The following is a 20,352-nucleotide window of genomic DNA, read 5'->3' on the forward strand; positions in this document are numbered from 1 at the left end:
AGTGACATGATCAGTGAGCATTCATATAATCGATACTAACTTATTTAAAATTGAGCATAGTAATTATTGTGTTACTATTTCAATTAAGTAACGGTGAAGATCTCATCTTCAATTTGTACGTTCAATTGAAAACCAAATAATGTTGCCGACTACTGCGAGACGTATTTGTCAATATCGAAGATCACAAACTCCAGAAAATAGTTGCTTTATCTTTTGACCCTTTCCTTTTTTGTGTCTTTTTCCTTAAGGCCCCCACTTTGGTGAGACAAGTGCTTAGCACAACTAATCCTCCATTAAAGGGGTTGAAAAGCCAAAAATCAGGATTATATCTTGAGTTGAAGTGTCTAGTTAGAAAAACCAATGAGAAGGACAAGTCACCACCATGAAGAGGTGCATTTTAGAACATACCATTATTGAGTTCATATAATTCAATAAAAGATTTTTCCAGTATATAGTCGCCACCAAAATAATAATAAGTAAATATATATTTTTGTATGTTAATTGTAATGAACAAAATTTGTATATATTAGCTACATAATTATTTATATTTTTTGTGTATTAACTAACTGCTGTAATTATTTTGCATTCAGCGGCCAAATAGGTTAAAAAGCTCATTCAAAATAATGGCAGTAAGAAGCTCTCAAAATCAACTTTCTTTTTCTTATAAAGTTGCCCCATCATAGGACAAATAAACTAGGGCCACCCATCCACAAAGTGGAAAAGCCCATTCATTCGGCCTCCATTCGTGAACCTTCCCAAGAAAATAGATATGAGGCAAGGCATGGCCTTTTTCAATGCACGTACTCAAGTGCTCTCCCATTTCTACACTATTCTATAACTATTAGATCCACGATTGTCAATATATGTCATGTAAAAATAATTGAGATTAGTTATTTTCAGGGGTGCTTTTAATTAAGTGGTGATCAGGGTGTTTACCCGAACTCCCTTCGACGAAAAATTACCATATATACACAAGATTAAAATTATTTTTTATGTATAAATAGTAGATGTTGAACCGTCCCAGCTTCCTTGTTTCTTACTCTTTTATATTTTTGAACTCCTAGTGAAAAATTCTAGCTCTGTCACTGGTTATTTCGCTATTCTTTTTAACGTTTCCAACTCTTTTTGCGTTTTAATATTTATTTTTTAACCATCGCAAGTAGTAGTCTCTCTTTGAATAACCCACAAACTTTCACCGATAAAAACTAGTATTAAATTTGGTCGGTGAAATTCTCATCTTGAAGCTTATTGAAAGTTACTCTGTCCAGATCAAAAAGAGTGTCCACTTAGCCATTTACACACCCTTAAGAAAATACTAAATCGTAGGCAAAATAGATAATTTGATTAAACTACTCCTAATTAAATGGGTGTTGAATTTAGTCACTTAACACTTAATAAGTGTAAATTTGAAAAAATAAGATTAATTTTTTCTTACTTTGGTAAGTAAGAAATAAAAGAAAATATATATTTACCCGAATACCTATTAAAGATTAAATATTTACCCGAATCTGCCCCGTAAAATTTAATTACTTGTGCCACCTACAGGGAGAAAAAATATTACCCGCAATACCCATCATGATGGCGACGTCAAATGCGTGCATTTCGGCGTCGGTTGGGGTCAATTCCTTTTGAATTGAGTTGGGGTTGTCTGCCTCCTTTTTTTTGATTTAGTTTTTTTTTTTTTTTTTTGGTGGGGTTTTCTGTTTTCCTTTTATCCATTTTCTTTTAATTTCTTTTCTTGTTTGTTTTGTTTTGTTTTCCTTTTTGGTTAGTTTTTCCTTTTGTTTCTTTGTCTATTTTTATCTCCTTCTTTTTCAAGAAATATAGAAATAAAAAATTAACTAATTATTTTCATATTAATATAAATGTAGGAATCAAATAATTAGACTACAATAAAAAATAATTAAAAAGTATTAAATTACTATTTATTAAAATTAAAATTAATAGAAAATATATTCATAGAGGATCGAAGAGTGTTTTTTCCGAAGAAATGGACCAGTCCTCTATGATACCTCTGACAGTATATGAATATATTGTGTGGGTATCATAGAGGACCGAGCAGTGTTTTTTTCGAAGAAATGAACCAGTCCTCTTTGATACCCTGGCAATATATGAATATATCGTGTGAGTATCATAGAGGAATGAGGAGTGTTTTTTTTCTCTCGAAGAAATGAACCAGTCCTCTATGGTACCATGACAGTATATGAATATACCGTGTGGGTATCATAGAGGATCGCAAAAGAGTTTTTTTTTTTCTAGAAATGAACCAGTCCTCTATGGTATGCTGGCATTATATGAATATACTGTGTGGGTATCATAGAGGACCGATGAGATTTTTTTTTTTTTTTGAAGAAATGAACCAGTCCTCTATGATACCCTAGCAATATATGAATGTATCGTGTGAGTTTCATAGAGGACCAAGGAGTATTTTTTCCCGAAGAAATGAACAAGTCCTCTATGATACCCTAGCAGTATATGAATATATCGTGTGGGTACTATAGAGGACCGATGAGTGTTTTTTTTTAAGAAATGAATCAGTCCTCTATGATACCTTGATAGTGGATAAATATACCGTGTGGGTATCATAGAAGAATGAGGAGTGTTTTTTTCCGAAGAAATAAACCAATCCTCTATGATACCCTATCAGTATATGAGTATACCATGTGATCATAGAGGACTGATGGGTGTTTTTTCCGAAGAAATGAACCAGTTCTCTATGATACCTGGCAGTATATGAATATACCATATGGGTATCATAGAGGAATGAGGAGTGTTTTTTTCCCGAAGAAATGAACCAGTCCTCTATGATACCCTGACAGTATATGAATATACCGTGTGGGTATCATAGAGGACCGAGGAGTGTTTTTTTGGAAGAAATGAACCAGTCCTCTATGATACCTGGCAGTATATGAATATACCGTGTGTGTATCATAGAGGACCGAGGAGTTTTTTTTTTTTTGGAAGAAATGAATCAATCCTCTATGATACCCTGGCAGTATATGAATATACCATGTGGGCATCATAGAGGATTGAGCAGTGTTGGAATGAATCTGCTATCTATGACTTGTTAGTATATGATATACCAGGTTGGTACCATAGAGATCTCAACGTGGTCTTGAAGGAATGGACTGTTAGTCCTGTATGATACCATGTCAATACATGATATATCATGTGGGTATCACTGAAGACTGAGTAGTATTTTTTGAAGCAATGATCCAACGTTCTATGATACATTATTTGTATATAATATATACCATGTGAGTATCATAGAGGACTGAGTGTTTTTCTTGAAGGAATGAACTGACAGTCCCCTATCTTACCATGTTAGTATATGGTATATACCACGTGGGTATAATAGTATACTGCAATAGTTTACTTTAACTGCTACTGATTTGGTATACTATATGCTAAAATATGTTGTTTTTTGAGATATAAAAAAATAATATATCAGTTATACTTCTTATTTATATAAAAAATAAAAATAAAGGAGCGAAAAGGTAGAATTAGATTATGAAAACTGAAAAATAGGAACTAAAGAAAAAAATGGAAAAAATGAAATTAAAAAAGAGAAAATAAATAAAAATCACCAGAAATTAACAAAGAATAATGAATAAAACTAACAAAAAAGGTGAATGAAATTAGATTAGGTGAATGAAATTAGATTATGGAGATAAAAAATAAAAAATAAAAGAAATAGATGAAATTAAAAAGGAACAAGAAATTAAAAAAAATAGAGAAAAAAATAAAAATAAAGGAGCTAGAATTAAATATAAAATCAAATTATGATGAAAAAGAAAATAAAAATAGTATGATTTGGGAAAGAAATAAATGAACAAAAAAGGAGAAAAAGAAAAAAAAACGAAAAAAAAAAAAGAAGTAAAGAAGAAAAGAATATAAGAAGTGGAGAAATAAAAAAGAAAAGAAGAAAAAAGAGACAATTATCTACAAAAGCTACAATGAGTAGGAAGGATACATAATTTTGGGGGTATGAAAGTAAGAGGGGCATGCAAAAATAATTATTTTGTGTGTAGTGAATATTAGTGTTCTTTCCCTAAAAATAAAGACTAAATGCATTTTTTTTATCCAAAGGGAGTATAATGGAAGACAGACCCAGACAACCAGTCACCGTAAATCTTAACCTTACCAAAAGCAAAGCTCATTGAGAAGAGAACCAAAAAACACAAAGTCATAACTGTAATTTAAAATTCAGTTGCAGAATTATTCTACACTAGAATCATTGCATATTTTGTGGTAATGCAGTCTCCATCTATTTTAGTATTAGTTTTTATATTTCTTATTTTTAGTAGTTAATACCCCTTCGATCAGTTTTTCTTTGTGCATATTTTCTTTTTAGAGGGTTGGAAGGTGAACCAGGTAATTTTTTTTTTAGGGTAGTTTAAATTCTTCTTAGTAGCAATTAACTATATAGTAAGAAGAAAAAAAAAAGTGAATTGCAATCCTAGGAGGATTTTGATTTGTTTGATATCAGCATATTTAGGCCTAAGTTTTTTTTTTTTAAAAAAAATCCTTGCTTGAGAGTTAAATAAAATAGCATATCTTCATGATGGTAGTGAATCTCTACATAGCTCTTTTCTTATTTTGTAGTTCGTGATGACCACACTACAAGAAAAACTATATTTGGCTTTGTTGCCATAGATTGATTATTGTTACAAAAAGTACTTTTGGCAATAAAAAAATATATTTTGTTGCATGAACTTTTCCCAAAGGCTGTTATTGCAACAACGTGCAACAACTTTTTTTTTTTTTTGCCAAAAATACTTTTTGCAACAATAATCAATACTATGGCAACAAAATTAAATTCTTTGGCAACAAAAAAATCATTTGCCAACAATAAAACTAAGTTGTTGCCAAATATAAAAGAATTTGTTGCAATTTCTATACTTTGTTGTAGTGCCATGCCTGTCTAATTAGAGTAACATGAAATCGTCTTGAGTGAGACTTGTGCCATGCGAGGTGAGATTTTTCTTATATATATATATTTCATGTGTTGCATATAAGTCGAGAACTTGTCCTGCGCGTTATTGAAGGGAAATCACAAGTGTTGCTCGGTTTAGAAAATAATGATAGACTTTCTTTGATCCCGTTCAGATATTGTGCACTCCTTCTTAGCCCTTTTGAGCCTGTACCCTAGGTAGCCATGATATTTGCCTTGACCTATTTATTTGAATCCCTAATTTTCTCACCCTTCTTCCTTAAGAACTGTAGCATAGACTAAGCTAAAAATAGATATTTTAAAAAAATGAATGGACGAGTATAAAGATGACAAATGATGAGGTACTTGTGATGAAAATTCCTTCTTGGAGAGAATATGACATGGTATAAAAAGAGAAGAAAAATATCTTGATATGAGGGGACAATAACAAAGGGGAAAGACTTGAAGATTAGTTGATTGAAAGAGGCTGTAAATAAAGAGGAGAAAGAACAATGGGATGAAGTCTAAAGTATGAAAGTGTTTAGGGAAGAGTAAGTCACTATTATATATAGTTATTCTATCCATCCCCTAGCCAACATTATAGCCTTTAAAAGTCCGATTTAATTGTATCTGAACATACTTACATTAGTCGAGATTTACATAATGGGAAAGCCTAAATGATTTTTAGGCATGCATATGAATTCATTTGTGAGAGAGCCTATATGATTTTTGGGCATGCATATGAATTCACTTGTGAGAGAGACTGATCTTTGATGCTATATCCTAAGTATTTACATTCGATTTTCGATTTGAGTGTGTGACCCTATTCTTTGTGAGGGCACATGTTTCATGATAGATATTAGATATTTTTTAACAAAGTAGGCTAGCGAGCCTAAATTTGTTGTTGGAGACTGTCCTTGAGGTTGGGAGGTTATAATTAAGAGTTTGTTTTCTTTATTGATTTTTAATGCTTCATTTTAGGATCTGAGACTTTGCACAAGTTAAAATAACTATTTTGGACTTGTTTGAGTGATTCTGGTGAGTGTTGGAACCAAAAATTACATATACACAGTGCAGGATTTTTTTTCTTTTTTCACCAGTTCTTCATGGGCGCGAAGCACTGGATCGCGATCGTGCAGAAGGGAGAACTTAGGCATCACGTTCGTGAGGGTACTGGATCGCTCGCTAATGAGGCTTGCTGGATTGCACTTTGCAGTCGCGATCGCGATGAATAATTAATAATTCAATCCGTCAGGCGTACCAATCATAAAAATAAACTCAATACCAAAGACAACATATCGCAATGAAGTCTAACAGACATATAAATTAGACATTACTCATAAGTCAATTTCAGTAACTACAGGCATACCATTGCGAGTGGTGGTACAACCTTGGACTGATGGGCAAACATGGTGCTTAGGAGGTATACTCGAAGTCGAAGAACTAGCTATTTTACTAGCATGTTTTTGTTTTTCCAAGTCTCACGCAAAAAATTGATTTATTACTTTTCCGATAGAGCCATTAAATAGAGAAAAAATTTCACTAACTACTTTTCCGATAGAGCCATTAAAAGAATATGCATCTGATTGATTAAATTCATATTGGACAGACGACATCGTCGGAATGTTATGCACAGATTAACTACTTTAAAGGCATTTTCATTTAATATTATGCACAAATTACTAATTTATGTATTTCTTTTCACATTCTATCTCGCATAAATAAAATTAAATCTCTAATAATTTATGGCGTTATTAAATTTAACAATATCATCAGCAAATAATAATAATAATAATAATAATAATAATAATAATAATAATAATAATAATAATAATTTCTGAAGACTGTAATCATGACTGGACAGAGTCGCATTATTATTTAAAAAAAATAGCTATTAACTATTGGTATTTATACAGGGATATAGAAAGGAGATGAGAATTAAGAAAAGTAGAAAAAGCTTTGAGTGCATATTTAGAAGTAATAAATACAGAAGCACTGTCATCAATAATAGAAAATAGACTTTTACAGAGTTTAATTAACCAAGAAACTATATCTGCAGTAATTTGGGAATTAGAAGGTATAAGAGACAACATAGAACAATTTACAAAAAGGATAAAGCATCTAGAGAAAGTTTGTAAAATAAAAATTCCATTAGGATAATAACAAAGTCAGACAAAATAGATACATTAAAAAATTTAGAATACTTAGACTTAAGAATACATCCAGAAAAGAAATATCGAATATTAAAAGATCATACTATTATAAAGCGTAATTTCAATAACGGAGAACATATATTACATAGTGAATATATATATATATATATATAGACACACACATTGGAATATATTTTTTTACCCGACCTACCAAACGCCGCATTAATTGTACCAAATTATGTGGCCAGCCAAAAAAAACACTTATATTACTTATGCTAATAAATTTCATGTTGAGATTTTATTTAATAATAATGTGGCCAACAACGGTTTTGTATGAAGCTTCTGCATAAATAACACATTTTACATGCATGTATAGTTATCATAGGTTATACTTCTAGAGCATCACTTTTTATTACACCTCTCTGATCCCATCCCCCACCCTCTCCTATTGCCTGTGAATGTCACTGTATGTATTTATGTCAAAGTACTCCATGTGCCATAATTGCCTGATTGTGAACTATTGTTGACTTTACGAGCAATAACATACAATTCCAGCACAATTACTTAATGCATGTTGCAATGAAATACGGAAGAAAGAAGTGTATACAATACATATTTTTCCTTTTAATTTTTGTGCATGTGTATATTCTTATTATATTCATCCTGTATTTCTCACAAGTCTCTTTAACAGTGTGACAGTTAACTGTCATTTTTAAGTAAGAAGAAAATAAAGAAAAATAACTAAATAAAGAGAAAAAAAAGATGACCGTTACACCTTAAAATTAGGTTTCATATATAGTTAATTAGGTTTCATATATAGTTAGATAGATCAAATGAGCTATAGTTGTTATTGTCACTGGCTAAGTTTGGTGTTGAATTCTTCATGAGCTGATCATCTTCTAAAATAGGTCCAAAATCTTGAAACTGCATCATCGGTTGCCACGTGTTATAATGATCAAATTCTTCTGTTTGCCCTATTATTTCATCCCCAAGCATGGCTTGCATTTCAAGCAAGCTTGTGTTAAAATCAAGAAAATCTTCGGCACCTACTTGAATTGAACCCCCCTCATGTAGTTGTTCCTCTTGAAGGAAATTACCACAAGGATAATCTTGAAAATTACCCATAATGGTCTCATCCAACATAACCAAGCTATCTGATGAAGGAGAATCAGATAAGCTTGCTCCAATAGAAGAAGAATCTTGATCAGCCAAGGGAGATTCTTGAAGAATATTATCTTGATCATGATCACTGGTTGCACCTTGGTTCAAATACTTGGCGAAAACATCGGCTAGATCAATGTCAGCTCCGGCAGCTTCAGAGAGGAGGGGGCTCGACGTTTGAAGGGTATTATCGTCTTTTCTGGAGGATTTTGAACGTCGGCTTTTCCGGCAACCGCCACCAACGGGGACATTTCTAAGAGAACCACCCTTAGTCCAGTATCTCCGGCAAGCTTTGCAAAAATACCTAGGTTGTGACAAGCTATAGTTGTTGTAGTAACAAAATTTTGTGTTGGTAGAGGCACACCTAGGACAATTTGGTGCTTGCTCTATGTTGGACTTTCGTGTCCTCTCTATCATGATCATTGGCCTTGAATGGTACGGTAGCATGTTTGTGACTAAATAAATAAATCACTCTCGAAGGCTAGAAAGAATTTAGATACAGAGAGAGAGAGTATGTGGGATTGACTAGGGGTGCATGGTGGGATTATATATAGATTTAGATAGAGAGTAAATTGCAGGATTTGGTCCCTGAAGTTTGGTTTACTTTACAATTTAGTCCATCATGTTTGAGTTTATGGTGTCCAACTTGACACTTTCCAATTTGATGATATCATTTAGGTTACCATGGGTGCAAATGCTAGTTGCATACAAAAAATTTAAGGTGGCTCAAAAGAAGGGAACAAACCAGCAAGCAAGGTGGAGCAACGTTAGCGGAAGCAGTGTTGTAGAACACTGCGTCGTTGGAAGTTTTTACTATGTATATATAGATATATAATGTACATACAAATTTATGTAATACATTATATCAAAAATATTGAAATTTGATAGCCAACAACTGCTAGCTCATTGGTCAGGCTCATCAATTTTTCTGATTGAGGTCACCAATTTGAATCTATCTGGAAACGTGATTTACATTTTCGAGGCCTCATAAGTACTCATATGTCAATAATATAGAGGTAGTGAAGCATGGAACTAATGACCCGCCGCCTCCATAAATGAGGTTCAACCAGATATTTCAACTTCAATGGAGTAATATTTTAGGTCATTATGAGGAAAGTCGTAATATTATATTTGAATTGTATCTAATAGTGATTTTTATAGTACTTTATTTTTATTTAATTCTTTAAATATAACATTGTTTACAAAATTTTGCATATGTCACTGACAGCAAGACGTCTATGTCAAGTTTACTGATTACTGGTTAGATTTTGAGATAGCAGAAAAAGAACGTCTATAGTGCCAAAGTTTGAAGGGAGAGATTATTTTAAACACAAAGATGAAGGAAAGAAAAAGATTTCCACACTAATAATAATAACTAATTTTCACAGAAACCACTAAAAATTGATATGACGTGAATTTTAGGACCAAATTGGATGCTAGACGAAACTTCTCTGCCAAAAAGCAACTTAGAAAATTAGGTATAGGTAGTAGAGTAGGGCACCAAGGATTATGAAGGGTGACCCCTACGTGTACGTGGGACTCGGGAGTGTTAGGGGATGGGTAGGAGCGGATCTAGTCTCTGTCAATGGATTTATCTGAATTCAATATTTTAACACAAAGTATAAAATATATGTAAAAATTACTAAAATTAATAAATACATTAAATTTATATTTTTAAAAATATAATAAAAAAATGTAGGTTAAAGATCTTCAAAGCCAAATTCATCAACTTAAAAATTCTGAAACTGCTCCAACGAGGGGACAGAGGCGGATCTTGCCTTAAACTTATGGGTTCACATGAATCTAGTAGGAGTAGTTTTTATTCAGACTTTGTATACGTACTTAAGAATATTTAATTCTGCACCCTGTTATTATTATTATTATTATTATTTACCTACATTAACTTGAGATAGATGCAAAAATTCATAAATTTTAAATTCTGAATCCGTTTCGACGAGAGTGGGGAAGAAATTGAGGTCATCATGTGTAGAGTAAAAAGGGTGTAAACAGATCGTGGGCGGTTTGAGTTTGCGAGCCGTTAGGTTCAAGAAAGAGTATATATGACCCCTCCATGTGAATTCACAAAGGAGTAAGGGCCCCTTCCTCACTCTACCTGGTTTAAGTTTTTGACAAGAAAGATAGTACTACTATTATTTCACTGTTTCATAGGCGGATTATTAGTACACGTCTATACGTTTTTCAAATTGGTGCTAATAACTCATGTGTCACTCCCTTATTGGGTCATTATGACCGTGATTGGTGTTCATAGTCAAAACTACTGCTAGTTGTCATTACCCTTTCTCACCATTTAACCCTTTCATTGACCAATCTGCCCTTATCCTTTTTGCCCTATTTTTTAATTTCATGTTTCAAAATTAGGTAAAGCCAGCGTTTTAATACTCCCCGTTTCAATTTAGGTGAATCTATTTTCTTATTAGTTCATGCCGAAAAGAATGACTCATTTAACACTACAAGTTTAAAAATCTTATCTTCTTTCTTAACTCCGTGTCCAGTTAAATAGGTTCACGTAAATTGAAACGGAGAGAGTATTAGATGGAGCACTAGCACCCAGGATTGTGGGTCATGCTAGTCCGAATTAGTAGGAGCTTCAAAATGAATACCAAAAATCAGATAAGAAACTCCCGAAAAAAAAAAGATGGAGTAATTTATTTTAGGCTTCATGCAGGTAATATTAACAAAAACACTTATTTTGGAGTAAACTCAAAAGACTAAAAAGTCACTTAACGGGGAATGGAGGGAGTAATTGACGGTACAGGCATTATTGTCACATGGGAAGGGATTTCCTAAAATAACCATCGATGCATTTACCAGAAAAAGGAAAAAAATATCGTTGCATTTATCAACCACTTCAGACCTTTAGCTTGTTTAAGGTCTTCAAACGTTAATGACACTAATTAATTGGCATTGAAAATGACCTAGCCTTTGAGACTAGGATAGCATAGCTAAGTACTACTCTAGAATAACTTAAATTTCATCATATCATTACATTATGTTTATGAGCCGACCATTGCACTGTATAATTTAAAACTTGTATGTTCTTTTCAATTCATTATTAGAAAAATGATGGCTTAACCTAATTAGATCGACACTTTTTAATTATATATCATTAATAATTTAACCCACAAATTTTAGTAAGAACCAAAATTGAACAATGTAGTTGTTGCAAGATTAGCTAGCGTGTGTGTGTCTATATGCAAGTGATCATCCTATATTTGTTATTTTTATTTTTAGAACGACATCTTTGGTAAAATTATATATTAATTCCCCCATTTCAATTCATATGCTACTCTTTTCTTTTAGTCATTCCTTAAAAGAAACACATTTTAATATTTAGTAATAATTTAACTTTAAACTATTCATTTTATCATTAACGAGATGATTTATAATCACATAAGTATCTATAACTTGATTTAGATCATAATTTGTTTTTAAAAAAATCATTCATTCTTAAACTTCTTATCCACTCAAACATGCACATAAATTGTGAAGGAAATACTCCCTCCATGCATTTTTACTTATATGGATTCTAAAAATATAGTTTCACTTTTACTTGTCACTTTTAGCACATCAAGAGAAGATAATTTCTTTTTTTCTGTTTTACCTATAGTACTAATTACCCATTTCAAATCATTTTCAAGTCCATTAAAAATATGCATCAATTAATATAAGTATCATGATAAATTATATATTTTATTTATTATTTCTTAAGAGGTGTTTAAAATCTATAGTGGACAAGTAAAAACAAACGAAGAAAGTTGTAATCTTTGATGATTACATTAAAAAAAAGGGCAAAAAATCTTTGATTATAAACATAGGGGCAAAAATGGAAAATGGTCGCACATAGGAAAGGCCGCTAAATGCAGCGTACTTTTCAACATAGGGATCATCAACGAAGAATTAATGCTGAGGAAAGCATGTTGCATTGCACGTGCTGGATCTGATAAGTAACTTCTTCGTCTTCTTTAATTTTTATTTTAATTCCAAATCAAATATTTATTTAATAGTGCAGTAAATAAAAAATTAAGGGGTTCATTAGAAGTCATTCTCAAAACTTGGTACATATATATTAAGGGGTACATTAGAAGTAATTCTCAAAACTTATTAGTACATAAAATCCGCGTTTTTTATAAAGTGAGCTTACTCATTCAACGTCAAACCGTCAATTAGAGTATTGATATCAAAGTCAACCTTTACGTATCTCCTTTTTTCTTTTTCTTTTTATTTCTAAAGTTTTCAGATCCCAAGAAGACCATTTATTTTTACAATAAGGTCTTAGCAACTCTCTTTTACAATAAATATTATCCTTGTACATAGTTTGTGCCAGTTTACCAAAGAGTTAGGATCAATAAAGAAAAGAAAGAGGTTCTTGAGTTACGTTGTCATAATAATTGCTTTTTTGGAATGGAAAAGCAGATTTTATCGAAAATAATGAAGAGGGTTTATCTTCCAAAGTACTCGTCCCAAATTATTTTTCTCTTTTATACGCCTTTTAAAAAATTACTAACTAGTAATAGTTTTTGACTATTTCTAAGACAGTTTGCGACCCTCACATTTCCCTCATGTATGCCTCCCCACCCAAACTCCCTTCACTCATGTATTAGGCGGGGGTGGACTGAGGCTAGAGCATATTACTCTTTTTTTTTATTTTTTTCTAACAAAAAAGAAGAAGGAAATTTTAACGATTTTGCAAAATTGAAACGTGTATAGTCATTTTCATCTCGAAGGAACGACTAAAAGCAGTTTGGAAAGAGACATTGACGAAGATTTGCATTTGTTTTCGACAACAGCTGAAGAATATTTTCGAAACTTTTTTCAACTAAAAAAATATTCTGGATTAGCTTTTTGGTTTTTTGGAAAATTAATTTTTTTTCTAATGGCATTGGTTGATAGAAGTTTTTAAATCTATGCAAAACCCGAAAACGTTTTTGAAAAACAAAAATGTACACACGTTTTAAAACAAACCCAGCCGAAACAATGTTATCATGTTTCTTTTTGTTAAACTTCTTATATTGTTCCCATCCAATATCAAACTTCCTGTTGATGTAATGTAACCATAAAAATAGATAAACAAATAAAACTAGACAAAAGAAGTTCCTAGTTATGGGTCGGTCATTCGGTTACTATTTATAGTCTTCTGTTGGAAAAGAAAATAAATTCACGTGGTGTGTTTTACATCATTTTCGTGAAATTATTATGTGAAAGAAAAGGGCAAGAGAAGAGAAGATGAGTACAATAATAGACGGTTAGCGGCAATTTAAACATTTAAAATTATAATACGGATTCAGAATTTAATATTTATCGTGATATTTTACTAAGCACATTTAATCTTTAATTACATGAAATATGCGTTTTTTAACCCTTTACTTGTGAATAAGTTCAAATTATCTGAAGTATTAATCATTCCATCATTTAACTACCCTCGTCATATGTTAAGATTGTAGTATGACTCCATATATATTTGAGGTTATATACTAAAAAACAGTTTAATCTAATCTCGCTTTGTCAAGTGGGCGGCCTAACCTAATTTACCACCATCGGCGGAAAGCGGGGTAAGGCCGCTAGGTTGGATTTATTAGGATGGGCGGGACAAGGTGACAACCCAGAAATTTTACCGACCCACCTGAGGGGTGATGGCCACCGGCACCTACCACCAACTTCAATTAAAAAAAAAATTATCAACTAATAGCCAAATAAATCTTACGTCATATAACAATTATCAACTATGATACAGACCATATAGATTTGTAATACTACCATTTGAAGTTTGATCTGCTGGAAGCTGGACTGCATTTACAACAACTAGCTTCCTTAATTGGACAACGACTAATTATTTTTTTTTAGTTTAGCAAATTTATCATTATATGTAAATGTTAATTATATTATTATTAGTAAATGTAAATGTCTATTTTAGTATTAGATTTTTTTAAAAAAAAAAAAAAAAAAAAAAACTAAAACTCGGCTCGGCCCACTAACTAAAACCCGGCCTGGTATCCCTATCCGGGTAGGGGCTAGGCCGGACACCCCTTTCCCTTCCCAAGCCCGGCCCCTTAACTACGACCCAACCCCCGTGTGGCCCACGTTTAAACGGCCCGGCCCACTTGAGAGGTTTAGTTTAATCTAATATATTTCCAACATAAATGAATTAAAAGGCACATTTTAATGAATTGAAGATTAAACGTGCTGAGTCATATATATCAAAGATTAATATAAGAATTTACTCATAACGGAGAAATCAAAAGTGTTACTGTCCCTATATAATTATATATCTATTTTTCATATATAAAATATTGAATTCGATTAAACCCATTAAACTCGTGCTTTATCAGTCTCAGTGTCAATGACCTTCACGCCTCAAATTTGCTGATGTCTAATGTCCATCTAAGATGTCATAAGATAACGGCTTATACTTCACTCCAGATTAAAAGTTTCCTCTTCCTATCAGAACTTAATTGAAAAACTGGTGAATATAGCCCTCATATACCCCATGCCCAAGGCTAATAAAAATAAACTACTTATGACCAATGTAAACTAATTGACGTTGCTAAATTTTACAAGTAATGATACATCTAGTTTTGTGCTTGTCTTGATTTGGCTATATGAGATGAGCCTATGGTTTGTGTTATTTGAGAAGTACTCCTTACGCAATAGATGGTGGACAATGCTCTTTTTTTTTTCCTTTTTTTTTCGATGTTTCAATATTTGTATTTAGTCCCCGACTAATTTGAATTTGCCCCGACACTCCCTAACCTGATTCTTTTCCTATTCAGAACTCGAACCCGAGATCTCTGGTTAAAAGTGGAGGGATCCTATCCATCCCACCACAATCCTCGTTGGTGGATAATGTTTACTTATCACCTAACCTAAACTAGCTATTACCAACCCACTTCATCCTCCCCCTTATCCATGCCTCCTTCCAACCCAAAAAAAAAAGTAGTGAAAAAGGTATTTCTTTTGTCTCGATATCTAATTGTTTTTTCTTATTTAAAAACATCATTAAATATTGTTCAACATCATTTTATTAATACTTTTGTTTAATATGAGCACTCGCAGACTTGTTGAAGTAGTTCAACACATTGTTGTACGTCGAATGGATTGTGGCACCGCCCGGAGTATTTCTGTGAGTCCTCGGAACGGGATGATGCTGTAAATTAAAGGCTTTTAACTATATAAATTCAAGAATTTAAGCCTTTTTAACTAATAAATATTGTATATTTATGTGCAGTGTTTTACTTTTAGATCGACTTTTCAACTATTATTCCAGTATTTTCTTCGACTATATAAGAGATCAAACCAATATCTTAAATCTCGTACTCAATCAAATAGGTATTTTCTAAAAGTTGTAATGGGTCGAGCCCCTTTATAAGTTAAGTGGGTTGTTTAGTTTTAGTCGTTGGGTTGGTTGCTGAAGCCCAATACTTTTATTATGTCTTGTTTAGCCCAAGTCTTAGTAGATAGTTGTCTAAGTATCCTAAAAGGCCTAGGGTCACATGTGTCCCTGGATGAGTGGGTCTGTTATTTTCCTTTTTTGTCCCATTAGCTGGTCATAGTCCTTATATATCCAGATTATCTTGTAGGTGAAGTTTTACTGATTATTATGAATTGAACTTTAATTTTTATCCTTTTATTTACTATTTTATTGGGTTTTCTTAGCTCAAGTGTTACATTTGGTATCAGGAGCCTTGATCTTGGCTAATAATGGTGGATAAGCAGCGTGCAGCCCCACTTGATGACGGTGTTAAAAGGCTTGAATCTCAACTCCAAGCTTTTGTTGACACGGCCTCACAGAAATTTGATCATATGGATGAAAGGCTATCTGATTTTGAAGCTAAAATGTTAGAGTTTGCAGAATCTGCCAAAAGAGTGGAGGAGATGATGGCGCACATAAAAATGACCGGAAATCTGGGTGAATCTACGCCAATGAATTCTCCGGCACCGATTGGTTCAAAGGCTATACATATAGATTTGGGTCATTCTTCTGTAGCAGGTAACTACCAAGCAAATACTTCTACACCAACCTCAAACCCTTCTGTGGCAAGAGGAACAGCTCACTCTTCAAACTCTTCTCCCTATACTTCAAACCAAACCTCTCTTCTTTCTTCTTCTTTACCCTTGAACCCATCAGTAGTAGCCTTCACTCCACCGACCACTTCTTTTAGTTCGTCGCAAGGCTACCCAAATATTCCCATGTCGCAAACCTTAAACCCCAACACTCTATTGTCTTCCATGAGCCCAATATTTCAGCCTAATCCTTATTCAATACCATACAACCAATCCTATTCTTACACCCCTATGGTTCCATTTAGATCTTTCAACCATCAGCCCTTGGGCCGACCTTCACTGCCTCTTAATGGGCCTGAAGGGTATAGCTCACAGCTTCATCAATGGAAGTTTCCCCTTGCAAAGCTCGAATTTCCAGAGTTTAGTGAAACCAATCCACGAAGTTGGATACGTCGCTGCAACAAATTTTTTGAGTTATATAACATATCTGTGGAGACAAAAATGATTTATGTAGGAATACACTTAAAAGATTATGTGGATAATTGGTTTGATAGCTATGTCTTAGACCGTGGAGACCATGTAACTTGGGCCAACTTTTGTGTAGACGTTTGCCACAGATTTGGTAACTGCAGGCCCGTAGGTGTTACGTCGGAATTTAATCGACTAACACAAACTACTGACGTAGAAAATTACCAAAGACGTTTTGAGGAATTACGTTGTCAAATTTCTCTAAACAATCCATCGTTAAGGGAAGCTTATTTTGTTGAATGTTTCATTGGTGGCCTTAAGCCGGATATTATGCCATTAGTGGAATTTGCCAACCCAAAATCCTTGATGGAGGCCTATAGTTGTGTTAAATTGCACGAACAGTCCTTCAAAGCCCTCTAACAACAAATAAATTCACAGTGGGCTGCCAGAGTTCATAACTAAACTCCCAGGCCCAACAATTATCCCACCTCTACTAAAAGTCCCAATGTCGTCACCCTACGAAACCCAGCCCCTAAAAAATATCCCTTGAGGAAATGAGAGCCAAAAATCTTTGCTACAAATGCTTGAACAAATATCATCCAGGTCACCAATGTAAACCCAAACTGGTGAACGCAATGAAGAGGGAGGTTTTTTGTGATGCAGAGGAGGCCTTACCTGAAGAAAAATTGGAGGAAAAGGGGGAGGAACATGATCAAGGTGAGATATCCCTGAATGCTATTATGGGCCACATTGAAGGTGTTTCAACCATTAAACTTTTGGATTGGGCCAAGAAAAACCAATTTATTGTGTTAGTGGATAGTGGATCCACTCATAGCTTTGTGGACCCCCAATTGGTAAGAGTCACTGCAGGCAAAATTAAAAGGATCCCAAGGCCCATGCGAGTGAAAGTAGCAAATGGCCAATATGTGTGGACTGATGAATTCAGCCCAACATTTAAATGGAAGATGCATGGCTTGGAATTTTCTTTTGACCTTAAACTATTAAAGGTAGGTGGTTGTGACGTTGTGCTGGGCATGGATTGGATTGACACAGTTGCTCCAATTGTTTTACACATAAAGCCCCTAAGTATTACTTTTATGAAGGACTCTCGTGTGGTGCATCTGTTGGGCCATAAGGAATCAAGCCCAATCACTGATGTTGACGCTAAGAAAATTGCCAGGCTTTTGCATATGGGCCAGTGTAATTATGTGGCCCAACTGTGTATGATGGATGAGGAAGGGAAACAAGAGTTAGTTCCACAACAGGTCTTGGAAGTGTTGGGCCAATTCCAGGAAATATTCTAAGAGCCCAAGAAATTACCACCAACCAGGCCCAGTGATCACGCGATTGAGTTAATTCCAGGAGCTAAACCAGTGAATTTACGTCCATACAGGTATTCATTTGACCAGAAAAATGCTATTGAGACTATTGTGGCTGAAATGCTTAAAGCTAAGATGGTAACAACCAGTGTGTCTCCTTTTGCTTCACCGGTATTACTTGTACAAAAGAAGGATTCAACTTGGAGGATATGTGTTGATTATCGTAAGCTCAATGAAATTACGGTTAAAAATAAATATCCCATTCCGGTGGTGGAAGACTTGTTAGATGAATTGTTTGGAGCTAAATATTTTACAAAACTGGATTTGCGCTCGGGTTACCACCAAATTAGAATGAAGGTGAGGGATGAATATAAAATCGCGTTTAGGACCCATCATGGGTTGTGGGAGTTTTGAGTGATGCCGTTTGGGTTACAAACGCACCAGCCACTTTCCAGGCCCTGATGCATCGAATATTTAGCCCATTTCTAAGAAAATTGGTGTTAGTATTTTTTGATAATATCCTAATTTATAGCACCTCTTTATACGACCATGTGGAGCATTTGCAGATTGTTTTTAACACCAGTTATTTGCTAAGAGATCTAAATGTAGCTTTGCTTAACAAAAAATCGAGTACCTTGGTCATATAATTTCAACTAATGGTTTTAGTACTGGTGCTGCAAAAGTGGAGACTATGCTAAGTTGGGCCACTCCTAAGAGTATAAAGGAATTAAGGGGATTTTTGGGCCTTACAGGGTATTACTACAAATTTATTAGGGTTTTACTTCCATTAGTAAACCATTAGCAAATTTGTTGAAGAAAGGTGGGTTTTGTTGGAGTGAGGAAGCTACAGTGGCATTTGAGGAGCTCAAACAAGCAATGGCTCAAGCTCCTGTATTGGCCTTGCCAAATTTTATCATGCCTTTTGTCGTAGAAGCAGATGCAAGCGGTAAAGGTATTGGGGCCGTCTTGGCCTAAGGGGGCAGGCCCATTGCATATGTCAGTCAAGCCTTGAGCCCAAAACATTTGGGATTGTCAACTTACGAAAAAGAGTTAATAGCACTATTATATGCAGTGGAAAAATAACGCCACTACTTGCAACCCAACCATTTTATGATTAAAACTGACCATTTTAGCCTCAAATTTCTTAAGGATCAACGCATTACTACATCTTTACAACAAAAAGGTGTGACTAAATTATTGGGCCTAGGTTACGAAATACAGTTTAGAAAAGGGGCGGAAAATGTAACTGCCGACGCCTTATCGAGAAAGTTTGAGGAAGGAGCATGCATTGGAATTACGGCTGTGCAACCAAGCTGGGTTTTAGAGGTTGTGGAAAGTTACGAAGATGACCAACAGACCCAGGACGTCATAGCCCAGCTCATTCTTGATCCAAATGCAGTACCGAGGTTCCAATTGCAGCAAGACATTCTTAGACACCAAGGACGTGTTTGGGTAGGAAGCAATGGTCAAATAAGGCAAAAACTCATCACTGAACTACACTCCACACCATGGGGAGGACATTCGGGTATGTTAGCTACTCAACAGAGAGTCAGAAACATTTTCTACTGGCCTAATTATTACAAGATGTGAAAAAACAAATTAGGGAGTGTGAAGTATGCCAGCGAAACAAAGATGAAAATATTTCTTACCCAGGATTATTGCAGCCATTACCAATTCCAACTCGAGCTTGGGAACATGTGGCTATGGATTTCATCAGTGGCCTGCCCAAATCACGTGGAAAAGATTCAAGTTTGGTGGTAATTGATAGATTTACAAAATTTTCCCTTTTTTTGGCCTTAACCCATCCTTATACCGCTTCACAAATTGCACAATTATTCCTTGATAATGTGTGTAAACTACATGGTTTACCCAGTTCAATAGTTTCAGATTGTGATCCTATTTTTGTTAGTACATTCTGGAGGGAATTGTTCAAGGGATTACAAGTTCAGTTAAACCCAAGCTCTTCCTACCACCCCCAAAACCGATGGTCAATCAGAAAGGTTGAATCGATGCTTGGAAACTTAACTCAGATGCATGACGGGCTATAAACCAGTAGAATGGAGTAAATGGTTGGTACAAGCTGAATTTTGGTATAACTCGAACTTCCACAACTCTTTGGGCATGTCACCATTCAAAGCTCTTTACGGTTATGATCCTCCTCAGCCAACCTTTAAATTAGTTGCCCAGACCAAGCTAGATATAGTGGATTAGTTGCTCCGAGACCGACAATTGATGGATAAAGTGCTAAAACATAACCTGCTCAAGGCACAAAATAGGATGAAGCATTTTGCAGATAACC

The 20,352-nt window shown here is 34.3% G+C and overlaps 1 protein-coding gene across 1 annotated transcript; it reads right to left on the reverse strand.

Moving 5' to 3' along the window:
- Positions 1–7,893: 7,893 nt before the first annotated feature.
- LOC132044910 (dof zinc finger protein DOF1.2) lies at positions 7,894–8,777 on the reverse strand. The gene has a single exon (XM_059435443.1). It carries the CDS (start codon positions 8,692–8,694, stop codon positions 7,897–7,899), a length of 798 nt encoding a protein of 265 aa, XP_059291426.1. The 5' UTR covers positions 8,695–8,777; the 3' UTR covers positions 7,894–7,896.
- Between the last annotated feature and the right edge of the window lie 11,575 nt (positions 8,778–20,352).

This window comes from Lycium ferocissimum, unplaced genomic scaffold, assembly GCF_029784015.1.
Source record: "Lycium ferocissimum isolate CSIRO_LF1 unplaced genomic scaffold, AGI_CSIRO_Lferr_CH_V1 ctg5437, whole genome shotgun sequence".
Classification (NCBI taxonomy): Eukaryota; Viridiplantae; Streptophyta; class Magnoliopsida; order Solanales; family Solanaceae; genus Lycium; species Lycium ferocissimum.